This window comes from Pollicipes pollicipes, unplaced genomic scaffold, assembly GCF_011947565.3.
Source record: "Pollicipes pollicipes isolate AB1234 unplaced genomic scaffold, Ppol_2.1 Scaffold_1600;HRSCAF=1878_pilon_pilon_pilon, whole genome shotgun sequence".
NCBI classification, from domain to species: Eukaryota; Metazoa; Arthropoda; class Thecostraca; order Pollicipedomorpha; family Pollicipedidae; genus Pollicipes; species Pollicipes pollicipes.
Genome location: NW_023595962.1, coordinates 19,307,063 through 19,322,117, shown reverse-complemented (window position 1 = coordinate 19,322,117; position 15,055 = coordinate 19,307,063). Strand labels below are relative to the sequence as shown.

The window sequence follows — 15,055 nt, the reverse complement described above, 5'->3', positions numbered from 1 at the left end:
CAGCACGTGCACCTACAGGTGCTTGCCGCCACCGGCTCTCAGACTTCTCAGAAACTACAGCTCTCAGACTTCTCAGATTTTTTTTCATTTCCTATGGAGGCTGGATACACAGAGCCATCGCATTCCCTCCATATCCCTCCCGCTCTAGTATTATGTTTATATGAAAAACATTTCTGACAGATGCAGAGCATTCAATATTTGCCTGAAGATCCCGTTGCCAAAACTGCTGCAAGCACTTGCATAACATTTCCTGCTATGAAACGTTTTCCGCGATATGATTTCTTATGCGTACACGGAATATCACGCCCAGAATGTATGTCATGCAACGGTTATGTGCCGAGCAGTGTTTTCACAGAGCGACCTAAGTGGAGTTAGTCATTTGGTGATCTAGCAGCATACGAAAAACATCTTCTGAGCGATCAGAAATAGTGCTACACCTCGGTATTGCCATGCAATCATTTTCGGAGGCCAGAATGAGGGCAAAAATATGAGTTGCAGTACGACAAAGTCGATGAGCTTGAAGTACATGGGGATGTTCTGAGCGATACGCGATACACCTGTTACGCTGCATTGCTGGTATCTCCTGTTTGGTAACGAGCACCTTCGTACTTGCGAGAAACCTAGAATGCCTTCGAAAGAGAGCAAATAGGAAAAAAAGAAGAAAGCCTTGCGCGGGTGTCTTAGCTGTAAAACCATGTGATACAAAAAAGCTGTCTCACAATCTGGATCTCATCGTTGAATCGATGACCTTTGTCATGAAGTCAAGTTGACGGTCCTTGACCCGCCACTCGGTACCTCAGACATTGTGTCTCAGGCACTCTGGGCTACTGACGTGCACTGTGACCTTGTGTGCGACCTCTGGGCTACTAGCTCACATCGTGACCTTGTGTTGCGATTTCTTGGCCTCTGACCCACACTGTGACCTTGTGTGCGACATCTGGGCTTCTGGCCCGCACCGTGATCTTGTGTGCGACCTCTGGACCACTGGTCCGCACTGTGACCTTGTATGCGGCCTCTGAGCTACTGACCTGCAATGTGACCTTGCGTGCGGCCTCGGGGCTACTGGTCCGCACTGTGACCTTATGTGTGACCTCTGGGGTCCTGGCACACACTGTGGCTTTGACTGCGGCCTCTGGTGTACTGGCCTGCACTGTGACCCTGTGTGTGACCTCTGGGATCCTGGCACACACTGTAGCTTTGTGTGCGGCCCCTGGGGTACTGACATGCACTGTAACCTCGTGTGTGACCTCTGGGATCCTGACACACACTGTGGTTTTGTGTGCGGCCTCTGGGGTACTGGCCTGCACTGTGACCTTGTGTGTGATCTCTTGGATCCTGGCACACACTGTGGCTTTGTGTGGGGCCCCTGGGATACTGGCCTGCACTGTGCCATTGGCGGCAAAAAACAGCAAATGGAAGACATTGCTCCTCCTTTAGCGATACCGTTCCAGTCCGTATTTCGTCTCAGGACTGCCTGGAAGGTGCCCCGGACTACCTGCACTGAGAGGTGCGGAGCGCCACGGTCGCCTGGAGTCCGTGGTCGTTTCGGTTTTCTCGGACTGACGTGGGGAACTCGCTGGACTGATGAGTCACGATCTGCGAGGCGACTCTGGCCCCGTTGGGGACCGTTGGGCGGGGTGAAGCCGTCTCGCTACCTCGAAAGAAAGTTCGGGTACCACAGGGATTCAAACCCCGAACCTCTGGTTTCCCAAACACGCAGCTTGGCCAGTATACTTTTGTTACCAACTATCGGAATCACTGCGCCGGAAATACGACGCTTTATGGATGCTGCATGGGTGTTGTACACCGCCTCAGGCTGGCAGCCAGGTGCGGCGAAGGCGGTGGACGGGGAGGGGGACGGGAAGGGGGAGTGGGAGGGGGGCTTGCAAGGGCAGCCACCCGTCTTTGGAAGCATCTTATTAATCGCTTGGTGATGCATAGAAATGAGCTCGAAATCGCCTTAGAGGCCCGCCTGCGATGGTTGAGTCACGTAACCCATGCTGCTCCGATCATACGAAACTCATGATGATGGCAATTTCATCTGACTCATGCCGTCACGCCCGAAAGAGCATATGAAATCCATAACTTCATTGCTGTTTCCCACAGCCGAGGATGGGGTGGCCAAGACCCCCATCAGCGACGTAGAGTGGTGTTTATCGTCGCAAGATCCCGGCCTCGTAATTTCGCGTCGTTTTATCGCAAGCCCGGCGTCGATTTATTCGCGCCCTCTGAATCTATCTGCCGTCCCGGCCCGGACGACGTGCTCGGCGAGCGCCGCAGCCCTCGCTCTATTTACATTCCGAATTCAACGGCGAATCCCCTAAAGCCCCCGCCATTTTCCAGCGCCAGTTTTCCGCTTCTTGCCGGCTGCGCAATCGATGCGGCGCCAGCCAATCAGCGGCCGGCGCGGCATGACGTCAGCGCCTGCCTGGCCGCCGGCGCGCGGCCGGCAGCCAATCAGCGCGCGGCGCCGCGCCGTGGCGAAGCTAAGCACCCACAACGAGAGGCCGGATTCAGAGGGTTAACAGGCTTACGGCGGGATAGTGGTGCATTTTGTTGTGTTTGATATATTACGCCAGCTTACTGCCGGGATCGTCCGACTTAGAGCGCAGATCGGCGCATCAGCCCCAGCCCAGGTAGCGCGGCGAGTAATTCCGCGCCAAATCGCGGCGGATTGACGCCGAGCCAGCGGGCTTTCGCGGCGGGCGCGCGCTAATCGGGTCACGCCAGGTCAAGGTTGCCATGGAGGGCTTGGCGGCGATGAACGAGATGTGCCTGCAGGAGCTGGTGCACGTGCAGGAGGCGATGCCGGCGATGCCGCCGACGCACCAGGCGCTGCAGCCGTCGGTGAAGTCGGCCGCACTGGACGGCACCACCGAGATCACCAGCCTGGGCCCGGAGTCGTCCGGCAGCGGCGCCGGGCCGCGGCGGACACCCAGCACAGGTACTGTACCGTCGGCCACGGCCGCCAGCCGGCCCGGCGGCGGTGGCCGGATCCCCGGGATGTGGTTGTGTTTCCCACTGAAGAGTGTCAGATGTGTTCCCTGGGCAGCACGGCCGATGGATGTGGCCACGGCCGAGGTTACCGAGGTAGGCGTGTGAGCTGTTCTCTCGCGCTGAGTGAGAGCTGTGCTCTCCTGAGGGCAGCTGTGCTCTCCTAAGCGGAGTGAGCTATGCTCTCCTTGTGAGTGTGAGCCGTGCTTCCCGGGGATGTGAGCTGTGCTCCCCTTGAGAGTGTGAGCTGTGCTCCCCTGGGGTGTGCGTTCTGTGCTCCCCGGGGATGTGTACTGTGCTCCCCGAGGGTGTGATCTGTGCTCTCCTAGGTTGTGTACTGTGCTCCCCTGGGGTGTGTGTGCTGTGCTCCCCGGGAATGTGAGCTGCGTTCCCCTGGGGTGTGTGCTGTGCTCCCCGAGGATGGGAGCTGTGCTCCTCCCCCTGGGGGATGTACCCAAGGCCAAGTTACCCTGGGGAATGTGAGCTATGTCCCCCTCCCTCCCTCCCTGGGAGTGTGAGTTGTGCTTCCCTGGATAGTTCGGGCCGTGCTCCCCGAAGAGTGTGACCACGGTCGAGTTACCCCGCAGGATATGGTTACGGCTCAGCGTGGAAAGCGTGTTCGCAGCTGTGCTGCTGCTCCTGTGTTCCCGTGCTTCTGCACTTAAGGAGCGATACACGTGGGTGGCTTTCTCCTGAGCTTACCTCAGACTGTGATCGCAGCTACATCCCCCAAGAGAACTCCGGTTTGCTACCCTGGTCTGCGTTCAGGAGAGGCGCTACTGGTGGTGCGGGAGATACGGCTCCCTCCCATCATCGCGAGAGTTAACATCACCTCCCATGGTGTTTCATGGAAAGAAGGGAACCTGAAATACCTTCTTTTGCCTGTAGCCATACTCTGCCCACGGCTGGAGGATAAGGTGTGTGGTGTGGGAGCGGCCACACCAGTTTTCATCAAAGTTATCATCATTTTGTCATTTGTCATTGCAAACCACTCTTCCGTCAGTCCCCTGCACCAAGTTTTCGTAGCGTTCTCCATCGGTCCCCTGGCCCCCACGTAACAGCAAGTGAAGCTCTCCATCAGGGCCCCCTGCCTCCATTTGCCAGCAAGTGAAGCCGTCCGGGCTCTCCATGGGTACCCCCTGCCCCCATTAGCCCTTTGGTTGTGCGTCTCCAGACCGTGGCAATTACACCGCCTCAGGCCCTGCTCTGACCACCCGTTACCACCAAACAGACTCTTGCGGTCAAATGCTTGTTCAACAGTTTATGTCCAACGCTTGCAAGAATTAGCAAAAATGGAACTAGACACCATCAGCGCCTTTCAAAAATAATTGTGGGAATGGGGCTCAAGCGGAACTTTTGACGTTTTGGAAGCATCCTTCCCAGGCAGCATCGCAGGGCTGAAATTGGAGGAAGTAAAAGGCTTGGGACAGCGCTCTAAAGCATGCAGTGCCACCCCTGCCCGTTTCCCACCTCGACCTCTTCCAGTTCTCCCGCAGTCGTCACGCGTGGCTGGGGGTCTGACCCGGGCCTCGGTCCAGGCCCCGCGAGAGAGCTGGGCAGACTTAACGTTGCGTTCAAGATCGGGTTTGAACAGCATGTGCCAGGCTCATTTGGCTAGGCCTGGGACGAAATGCTGTTAGAGCACTTGGGGATTGCAGTTTTGGATTGGTGTGGTGTGTAGGAAAAGAGGGCGTATGCGCCCGTCAGGCAACGAGTCATCAATCTTCGCCGTCGTCATAAGGGCGATCTTCACCGCCATGTGTCGGAGACCATGATGGTCAAAGGAAATGCCTTCATCGCCTGGATCTGACTATTTGTCGCAAATCATGCGGTAGTATGAAAATTAGCAACATGAATATACGATAGGAATCAATATAATTAGGCCATGCAGCCATGTTATGCCATATGTTATGCGGCCATGCATGTTATAAGGCCATGATATATCACCGGTTTTGGTAAACATCACATGATTTTCCGTCACGCTCATCACAAACCACATAGCCATAAACCATATGAAACCATCAAGCCACCCACTGCGTTTTTCTCACAACGGTCGCCAACAGCGGAGCCTGCGCCTGCCGCGCCAGCCCTGTCCGCTGTCTCTGGAAGCTGAGCAGCGATACACGGCGAGGTGCGTGTCGTGGGCTGGGGGACCCGATTCCTCGCTCAGCAGCGGCGTGACCGGCACCCGTTCGGCCTTCTCTCCAGCCAGGGGTGATCCGGCCCGCTTCCTCTCCAGCCAGGGGTGACCCGGCCGCCTCCTCTCTAGCCAGGGGTGACCGGCCCGCCTCCTCTCTAGCCAGGGGTGAGCCACCCCTTCAGCATGGGTCTGCAGTGTGGAGCGGACGCGCGGGCTTGCCCCCCCCCCCCCCCCCAGAACACCACAACGCCTCTGTTGTGCCGTGCTATGCAGCGGCCCGTCAGCGCTGTGGCGCCGGACGTCAGCCGGCTGTGGCGCCGGACGTCAGCCGGCTGTGGCGCCGGACGTCAGCCGGCTGTGGCGCCGGACGTCAGCCGGCTGTGGCGCCGGACGTCAGCCGGCTGTGGCGCCGGACGTCAGCCGGCTGTGGCGCCGGACGTCAGCCGGCTGTGACGGCCGGGATCGTCGCTAAACGCGGCCGGACTCTCTTGCTCGGTGGTGAGAAGTTTACATGCTGAAGTTCCTTTTTCATTTGGGGACGAGGGGGCTTCAGCCCCCCCCCCCCCCCACAGTAGTCGGCGCGCCCTAAAACTCCAGTCAACAACAACAGCCCCCCCCCAACTCCCCAACTTTGGGAAGAAAGTGGGCCAAACCCAGGGAAAAGCCGCTTGCTGGTGCGTTTTGGGGATAAATTACATCATTTTCACTGTCCAGCACCCCAAAATCGTTCTTCAAAACCACGCCCCTGTATACGTGACTTGGCCCGTGCCGGTGTGGACTGTAACGCGGCCGCAGCAACATTGAGACTGGCACCGAGAGGGTCCTCCAGCTGTCTGAGAGCTGAACTGGGCACCTGTCCTCCAGCCGTCTGAGGGCTGAACTGGGCACCTGTCCTCCAGCCATCTGAGGGCTGAACTGGGCACCTGTCCTCCAGCCGTCTGACAGCTGAACTGGGCACTTGTCTGCTCTGAGTGGCGCGAGCCGGCGGCCGCATGTCACCGGCTGACAGCCCTGGCACAGCCGCAGATCAGGGTCCTGTCTAGCTGCTCGGCCGGGTCCTGCCGCCGTGCTCACCAGCTGGTGTGTGCTGGTGCGGCTGGTGATGCCCGCTCGGCCGGGTCCTGCCGCCCTTTGGTGCCGTGCCCACCAGCCGGTGTGTGCTGGTGTCTGCTCAGTCGGACCCTGCCGCCCTTTGGTGCCGTGCCCACCAGCTGGTGTGTGCTGGTGTCTGCTCAGTCGGACCCTGTCGCCGTTTGGTGCCGTGCTCACCAGCTGGTGTGTGCTGGTGCTGAGGCGGCTCGCTCAAAGCCCCTACCGCGCCTCGCCGCCAAAAACTCCGGTTTGGGCGGCTAGGGCTCCGTTTAATGCACGCGTAGCACCAGGCGTCGGGTCCAGCGCACGTGCTTTCTCCTGTATCCGGCGTGACTAATCTGATAGGATTATCGCCGTTGATGCAGAGGTTTGAACCGGCAATGAAGCGGCTCTAATGGATGCAAAGCGATTCTGGGGGCAATGATGCTTGCAAATTACCAGTATCAGTTTGTCAAGATTAAATATGCTCGCTCTTTAAAAGGGCTGATATTGTGCTGTGTGCACGTTAGATTATGAAGACGTTAACACATGGGGCGCTTGCTTATGAAGCAAGAGTAGTGAATGCCGATGTTGAAAAATTTTGCGGACCCCTGGGTACTTTTTATATGTGGCCAGTCTCAAAAGTGTGATACATAAATTATCCCTTCATTTATCGTGCCATTACGCTGATATCAGTGGTGCGTTCGACCTTGCTCTGAGCGAGGGTTGGTTCGCAGTATTCGCTTCCATTTCACGATCATTCCGCTTTTCGTAGCTGGTCGAAGTTCATCACAGAATCTGAAACAGGAAGTTTCAGAGGAATTGAGTTTCTGAAACGCGATGAAAGAGGAAGTGCCGCTACTCAGGTAGACATTCAACTGAGTACTCGTGAGTTTATATAAACTGCAAATGGCGAGACATTAAAATGTTTCAATGATATGATGCGTGTTAAGTGTGATAAAAAAGTGCATAAAAGAGTGCGATTTTATAGCCTGCGTCGTTCAAAGCGTTCCAATCCAGGGGGCCTGGCGACTTAGGCATCAGTGCATGACATAAGCTCCGCCGGCCGTGAGCAGCACCAAAGTCCCGCCGACACGCATGCGCTGAATTTGTTGACCAGTCCAAACCGCTCGACTGACCGCCAACAGTTTATGGCGCCGCCATCTTGAAGAGAAATAGCGCTGCTTACACTTTTGACAAGCACTTTGTGCTTGGAATGTCCTCAAAATGAGCTGTTTATGACGTGTCCGGGTGGCCCACGTTCTCTTTCAAGTGTCATATAGAGCGGTACCTGGCCCTGTACATTCAGTGCAGAAAATTTCCGACGCTAGGTTTGAAGGCCAGGTTGGTTTTAATGTCAGATTTCAAGATTTCCCTTAGGAAGTTAGCTTTACACTTTTCATTTCGCACTAAATTCGTGCTTCTGCACACGAATTCACGTCGAGCCCAAGGTTGTCACCCCACAGCGGTGGACAAGATCGGCCGTGTTAGGAGAGTCCACAGCGGTGGACAGGACCGGCTGCGAGAGAGGGTCCACAGCGGTGGACAGGACCGGCCGCGGTGAAAGGGTCCACAGCGATGGACAGGGCCGGCCGCGGTGAAAAGGTCCACAGCGGTGGACAGGACCGGCCGCGGTGAAAGGGTCCACAGCGGTGGACAAGGCCGGCCGTGTTAGGAGAGCCCACAGCGGTGGACAGGACCGGCCGCGGGGGAGGGCCCACAGCGGTGGACAGGACCGGCCGTGTTAGGAGAGTCCACAGTGGTGGACAGGACCGGCCGCGAGAGAGGGTCCACAGCGGTGGACGGGACCGGCCGCGGTGGAAGGGTCCACAGCGGCGGCCGCAACGCCACGGGCGCCACACCGTCTGCGGTCCGCCCCGGTCCGCGGGGGCGGGGGGGGGGGGGGGGGCACAGCCTCGGGCGCCGTCACATCTGTGCGCTTATGTAACGGACCTTGTGTGGGATCCTTGTAATGCCGTGGACAATTTGTCATCCTGTGGGAACGGGCGCGGGCTGTGATATGGCTCTCGTATGAGTAACGGTACGTGGAGGACACGTCTCGGCGGCAGCAGCGACAAACATCGCCAGGCCTGTGGTTGCACCGCGTTGAGCACTTCAGGTTTTATCACGCACTACAGCATCGCACCACCCCTGCAGCAGGGGCGGATGTAATGAGGGAGGGGGGGGGGGGGAGGGCGGTGACGCAGCACGGCCTCGTCAAATACGATAAAGCGCAATACAATTTGCTTGATTTCAGCGCATTTTGAGTACAGTTGAGAACTCGGTCCCACAATTGGTATGTGGGCCCTCCCAACATCCCATGCTAGACCCGCCTCTGTCTTCAGCCGTGACCACCAACCTTGTGACCTAATCAGAACCCCCGGCTCAGTACAATGCTCCCTCGCCCGTTACCTTCGGTGGCCGTATGCAACAACGCACCGACACCTCTCCGCGAATCTGCCCGAGGCTGTGTACACTCTCAAACATCGCGTCCCCGGGCTGTGTACACTCTCCGCCTGTGGACGGACCGGCTGCCGAGATAAGCACGGCCATAAAACTCAATTGGCCCTAATTAAAAGATGGCTGTGTTGACATGACCTGTGTTAGCGTGTTTCGGTTCGATACTCCGGTGTCAATATGTGCACGCAGGAGCGGTGCTGGGCTCAACGGCCGGGGTCAGGGGCCGAGGGGGGGGAGGGGGGGGGGGGGGCAGCACCACACGGTCAGGTGCGACGCCGAGGCCGCCACAGGAAGTAGCAGACCTGGTGATGAGTTCAGAACGGGCGTCTCAAGGGCCACAGAGGTGCGTCGGCCAGTCGGGTCTGGCATTGTTTTTCTACCATGCTAGTGAGTGGGCAAGCGAGAGCAAATCCGATGACTTTGTCGCAGGTCTGTGGGCGGCAAAAGAATGCAGCTCCCGTACCCCTGATGGCTGGCCACCATGGGTGCGGCTTTATGCCGCTTTGGAAGGATTCTGGTGCTCAATGCACGTCTCGGCCTTCTCAACTGGAACAAAATGCCTAGAAGTTCTTTAAAACCTTCAAAACCTCTGCTTTTTGGGAAAAGATCTGGTCTATTTTCGCAATGTATTTTGAGAGGTCCGGCTTATGCCCGTTGTTACCGATTATTTTCGATAGTCTGATGTCTGCCATAGAATACGAAACAGCGGCAGTTGGACTGTGGAAGGACGTGCAAATTGTAACAATTACCTGTGAGTTATAACAGAAAAGAAACGCAGAACGCTTAGGTGAAACGTGCCAATAACGGGCTAAGCGATGCTGACAGTTCCAAAAGCTTGTGCATGGCTGGCATATTTTTTTTTGCTAGCCAGTGGAAGGCGACACTATCAGTGTAAGTCATACTTTTCCCCGGAAGAGGCAACAACTTTCCAAACTGAGAAAGAATACACAAACCAGTGTCAGCGAATCCCGTCTTTAGACTTAAAAATTCAGGAATAGTAATGTAACTTTAATTCCGAGAATCAGTGATCCTCAGGATCAGGGTTGCATCACTCTCACCGAATGTTTCGATTCTAGAGAGGTTGTCACTGACGCTGGTCAGTATAATATTTTTCAGTGCACAAATGTCACCCAGGTTTGACATGACCTTGACCTAACTCCGCGGTTTTTGGACACCAAGCGAGCTGCGGCCCATCCGGAGGCCGCTGCTTCCCCAGGATTGCCACCTTCATCATAGCCCATCCAGTTATTGTCTCACCAGTACATGATGTTGTCTCACCAGTGCATGATGTCTCATTGTGCATTCACCTCTCTACGTGACTCGATTCACCTCTCGACCTCACCTCACCAGATATTTTCCCAAAAGCAGAGGTTTTGAAGGTTTTAAAGAACTCCTAGGCATTTTGTTCCAGCTGAGAAGGTCGAGACGTGCCTTGATCACCAGAATCCTTCCAAAGCGGCATAAAGCCGCACCCATGGCGGTCAGCCATCGGGGGGACGGGAGCTGCATTCTTTTGTCGCCCACAGACCTCGACAAAGTCATCGGATTTGTTCTCGCTCGCCCACTCACTAGCAGGGTAGAAAAACAATGCCAGACCCCGACTGTGCATTGTCTCACCAGTGCATGATGGTCGCTATGCCTACAGTTCATCCTAAGCACACGAGTGTTGCGTGTATGGACACATTCGTGACGCATTGGAGACATTCGTGCACGACAGCTGCACTAATTTTGTTAATCTCAACAAGGTGTCACCAGTTCCGCTTACAGGCGTCAAAAGACCACCACTTACTCTGCCTTCAGGTGTCGAAACTTCCGCGCTGCTCACTGGAGATACCCCTCTTGTCATGCCTGTGCCAATAACCACTTATCTCCTATACCGCCGCCGCCACAAGAGACAGATACCAGGCTTAGCCTCACATGGGAGCGGATAAAGCCATCTGAAAACGTACTGATCGCCGTCTTAACGGAATGACGCCATACTGTTTGCCAGCGTGTTGAACATGCTCAGGCTCATAGCAAACGCCGTCAAAGCCATCCCTTCCGCGGTCATTGCTGATGACAGGATATAAGCTTGTGTACACGGGCAAATCCCCGGTATTTGGGCGTGTGTTCGCACACCTAGCGTTCCGTAAGTCGCCATTAGGACCTATGTAATGCGACACGTGAGGCGTCGGCAAACGGGGCTGTGTCAACCTCGCTCTATAGGGCCTGTGTCAACCTCGCTCTACAGGGTTTGTGTCAACCTCGCTCTACAGGGTCTGTGTCAACCTCGATCTACAGGGCCTGCGTCAACCTCGCTCTATAGCGATCGCTTCCGCCCTGAGTCAGCTTCGCTCTCCAGAGCCCGCCCCGTGTCTACCCCGCTTCGTGTATTTGCTTCTGTCTGGTTTCAATATCCCGGTGCAATATTCACTTTGGCCTTTGCCAGAGCCACCAACGGAGCTCGTTTCTGCCCCGCATCACGCTCGGCTCGGAGCGTCCACCCTGCGTCAGCCTCGCTCTTCGCCGATGGCTTCTGCCCAGTGTCAACCGCCTCGGTCTTCGCAGCTCAATCCTGCCCACTGCACACAGTCAGCCTCCGTCGTCAGAGCCCAATTCTGCCCCGCCCGAACCGGCTCTGGATGGCGAATGCATCTCACCCCGTCTTCCCCCCGTTCGTCTGGTCATCTCTTTCATCAATCACAATATAACAGGGATTAGGGTGACTGGGGATTCTCAGACAACACATGGTTCTCGCCAGCACATACTCAGTCACAACTCCCGGGTTGGCTAAGGATTCTCACACAACACACGGTTCTCGCCAGCACATACTCCACCACAGCTCCCGGCGAGCTTCTTCTGCTGCGGAGCCCCGCGCGGCAGCAGCGGCAGCGGTGACCGCCTGCCGTCGCGCACGATAAACAATCTGGCTCCGCTATTGACACGAGTGGTACATAGACGGCAGATAGCGGCCTTTATGGCCCGCCGCGACCGCCCCACCTCTGGAGCTTCCCGCCTGCCTCCCACCCCTCCCTCCCTCTCGCTCTCTCCGACGTCGAAGACGCGACGACGTACCGACGACGGCGACGACGACCGCGACGCACCGGATTTTCCGGGCTTCTCATCACCGGACAGCGTGTCGCGCGCGGACGGTACCACAGGGGTGCCTCGTGGTGACGCCTCGTATTGGTACGTTTTTAGGGGGAGGGGGATGACATGCAGCAGGCAGGACAACTTGGGAGCGATGTAAGGGACTTTGGCTGGCACAACATCAGGATCGGAAGTAGCCAGAAGACGAGAAGCACACTGTGCGAGGATAGAATTAAAACAGCATCTCCCGGGTCATGAAGCGCGCCGCAGATGAAGCGCGAGATGCGCCAGGAGCGGTGTGGGATTTCGCGTCGGAGGATATGGGTGCTGGAGAGAAAGGCGAGACCTCGATCCATGAGCCCCCGGCATTCTTGTCACTCATTCGCGCGGGGAGGAGCAGTTGCCATAAGCGACTGCCTACATGTATTTTCCATGATTCCTCTGAGGTACGTCGGCGTCCTCGACCTCCTCTCTGTCGCTCCGCTCAGCGTGGCCCTCCCTGTGCGTGCCCCTCCCCTCCCTTTTCTCTTCGCTCTCCCCGTCTCTCCCCGTATCTGCCGCGCCGTTTCCGTCTCGTTCGTCTCGGGCGGCGTTTCGTTCTCGGCGACTCCCTTTGTCGGGACCTTTTTCACGCCGCATCACTTATCAAAACATCCAGCCACTGTCGCGCGGCCCGCCCTCCCGCCCGCCCCCTCCCCGGCCCTCTCCCCTGCCCTCGCCGCTCTCTCCTTCGGCGGCTGGGGTGGGGAGAGCACGGCATCCCTTCAGCCAAACCCAGCGGAGTCGTCTGAGCTCGCTCAGAAACTGCACTCGCCCGTCCAAATGCAGGGTTATTTGTCTTTGGATGAGCTGACCGAAGTGCCTGGCTCGTGTTTGCAAGTTTGGAGAAAGGTGTGTATCAGAGATGCGCCATTAGCACGGCCCCTTCAGGCCCTAAACAACGTCAACGGATAATTTGTCTCAATTTAAGCTTTCCGCGATTGCGTCTGCGCCTTTCCGCGAAGCAGTTTGACCGAAAACACCGAATCTAAATAAGGAAAATGGTAATGGATCAGTGAGACCCTGGATGCCTCCGACAGGCCAGTATGTTGCACGTCTTTACAGACGTCTAATAGTGCCGTCGGAGTTCACTCTCCGGACGCCCTTCCCCCGCCCTCCCCCTCCCCAGCGATCTCCGGTCTTCACTCACATCCCTGCCGCCCTCGTGACCTCTCCGATTCGCCGGCGGCGCCGCCTCGTCCCCCAGCGTCCGCGGCTAACCGCCGCGGGCGGCCTGACCTTCCGTGACCTGCGGCCTGGCACGCTCGTCATGCCCGGTGACAGTGGAAACAGCGCGGCGGAAGCGGCTGGCGTGTCAGCGCACGTGCAGACAGTGCGGGCTGTCGATGGTGATCAATCACGGCGGACCGCCAGACCCTCTGTCCGGACGGGTTTTCATGTCTTACGACCACTGCGGACCGTGAGATCACGGCGGACCGCCAGACCCTCTGTCCGGACGGGTTTTCATGTCTTACGACCACTGCGGACCGTGAGATGTATTGTGCCATGTCAGGCAGCTTGGGAAGCTTCTCCCCCGTAATTTTCAACAGCGGGTGAAGGTTGTGGGTTTGTGACTTACTCCCAACTAATCTGCCACGCACGCCTTTATGAATGGTGCGAGGGATAATAAATAGTAGTATCCACCTGGTTGCCAAAAGGGTTACTTGCAGCTTGAGATGATTGAAACACGAAATAAATTATTCGGCATTTTGAATAGCAATGTTTGCAAGACACAACATTGGGTGAGCTTCATTTAATGCATTTAAGCTTCACTTCCCACACCTCATCACATCTCAAATTGGACATGCTACACAATTTTTAAAATACGGTTGGTCATTTTGGCGGGAAAACATGATCGCGCATTTTTCCTGCAGAAAGGGTGACATTCTGTTCAAAAGTATTTTTCAGATCGTAATATGCACAGCGACGTAAACGTTTGCGCTGTGCAGTGTTGTTCGGCGGGCCCTGTCTCACATTGCGCTCAACCTGACATTGATTGCGCTGAACCTGATTGCGCTGAACCTGATTGCGCTGACACATTCGATTAGTGCCACCGTACACCAGTGCTGCACCAGTGCACCAGTGCTACTATAGGTGCCACCATACAGTCTTTAGTCAAAGATGCAGATATATACAGTTTAGTCATACCATATAGTCATCAGCCAAAACTGGATGATAATGTTACGGGCCCAGATTCTGTGGAAGCAAACTTTGAAACGAAAAGAGCGATCCATGCCATCCCTCAGCCCGGCGGCCCAACTTGTCACGTTTTTGGCAACAGAAAGGTACCCGAGCGGAGGCGCCCACTGAATTGACTTGTCACCATCGCGGCACGCGCGGCGGTGCCTTTGAAGCCCTCGGCGCTGAACGCTGAACCCTTTTCATGTCGCCGCGCGGCGTCACCGCGCATGCGCAGTCGCCGGGCGGCTTTGATACATCGTTGTCTCCGATGGCAAATTGCTTCCGCGGTCAGCCGGTAAAGCCGGTGCGGGTCTGCCGCGGCCTCGCTGCCGCCGCACCGTAAGCCGCCGCGCGAGCAACGTGAATAATGACGCGCTAATTTGACCCGACCCGGCCGCCGCGTCGCGGTAATGACCAGCGGCCAGGGGACGGGGGTCGCGCCCCCGACGCCGGCCCGCTGCCTTCTCCGCCGGTCGTTTAAAAACCATTTGCGGGCGACCGCGCCGCGTCTTCTCGTATTTCTGCCGATTAAAGGGCTTAGAGCCGGGGCGAGTGCAATGTGGAGATGCTTAAAGTGCTCGGCGCCAGAAAACAGCCTTCGCCAAGGACTGTACGCAAAACCTGACGATATTTCAGATGCCGATCTAGCTCTTACAAATCGTGGCTTATTTAAGGACCACTCATTTAAAAGGACTGAGTTATCGAAAAAACACGCTTAGTGTGGTATGCGGAAAGTAGCACACTTTCTCCTGGACCGATATGGCTCTAGCCCAAGGCACGATTTGTGGAACGTGTGGCTTTCAAATATGGCGACGCGCGTGATGCTCTTAATTGGGACCTCTGCCACTGACCAGGAATTCAGGATCGGAGTTTGGGTCCAAGGATCACCCAACACGCACCGCTGAGGGTGGGCGCTGATTCCAGAATCCATCCAATGAAACGTCTCGGACCAAATGCTAAAAAGACCTTGTAGAACGGCATCTTCAAATGTGGCGTAGATCTCCGCTCGTAGCATCGTGGTCCAGGCAAGTGAACAGCATGCCGCAAAAATGGTTACATGTCCGTTATTTTACTACTGCTGGGCTAAAAAGTGTCTTTTTA

At 56.4% G+C, this 15,055-nt stretch overlaps 1 protein-coding gene across 1 annotated transcript in view; it reads left to right on the top strand.

Moving 5' to 3' along the window:
- The first annotated feature begins 2,531 nt into the window (after positions 1-2,531).
- The window catches only part of LOC119094402 (pituitary homeobox x), a 39,432-nt gene continuing 26,908 nt past the window's right edge, over positions 2,532-15,055 (top strand). Inside the window, exon 1 of the mRNA XM_037217466.1 lies at positions 2,532-2,944. Within this exon, the coding sequence (XP_037073361.1) occupies positions 2,743-2,944 (202 nt within the window). The 5' untranslated portion in view covers positions 2,532-2,742. The remainder of the gene's footprint in view (positions 2,945-15,055) is intronic.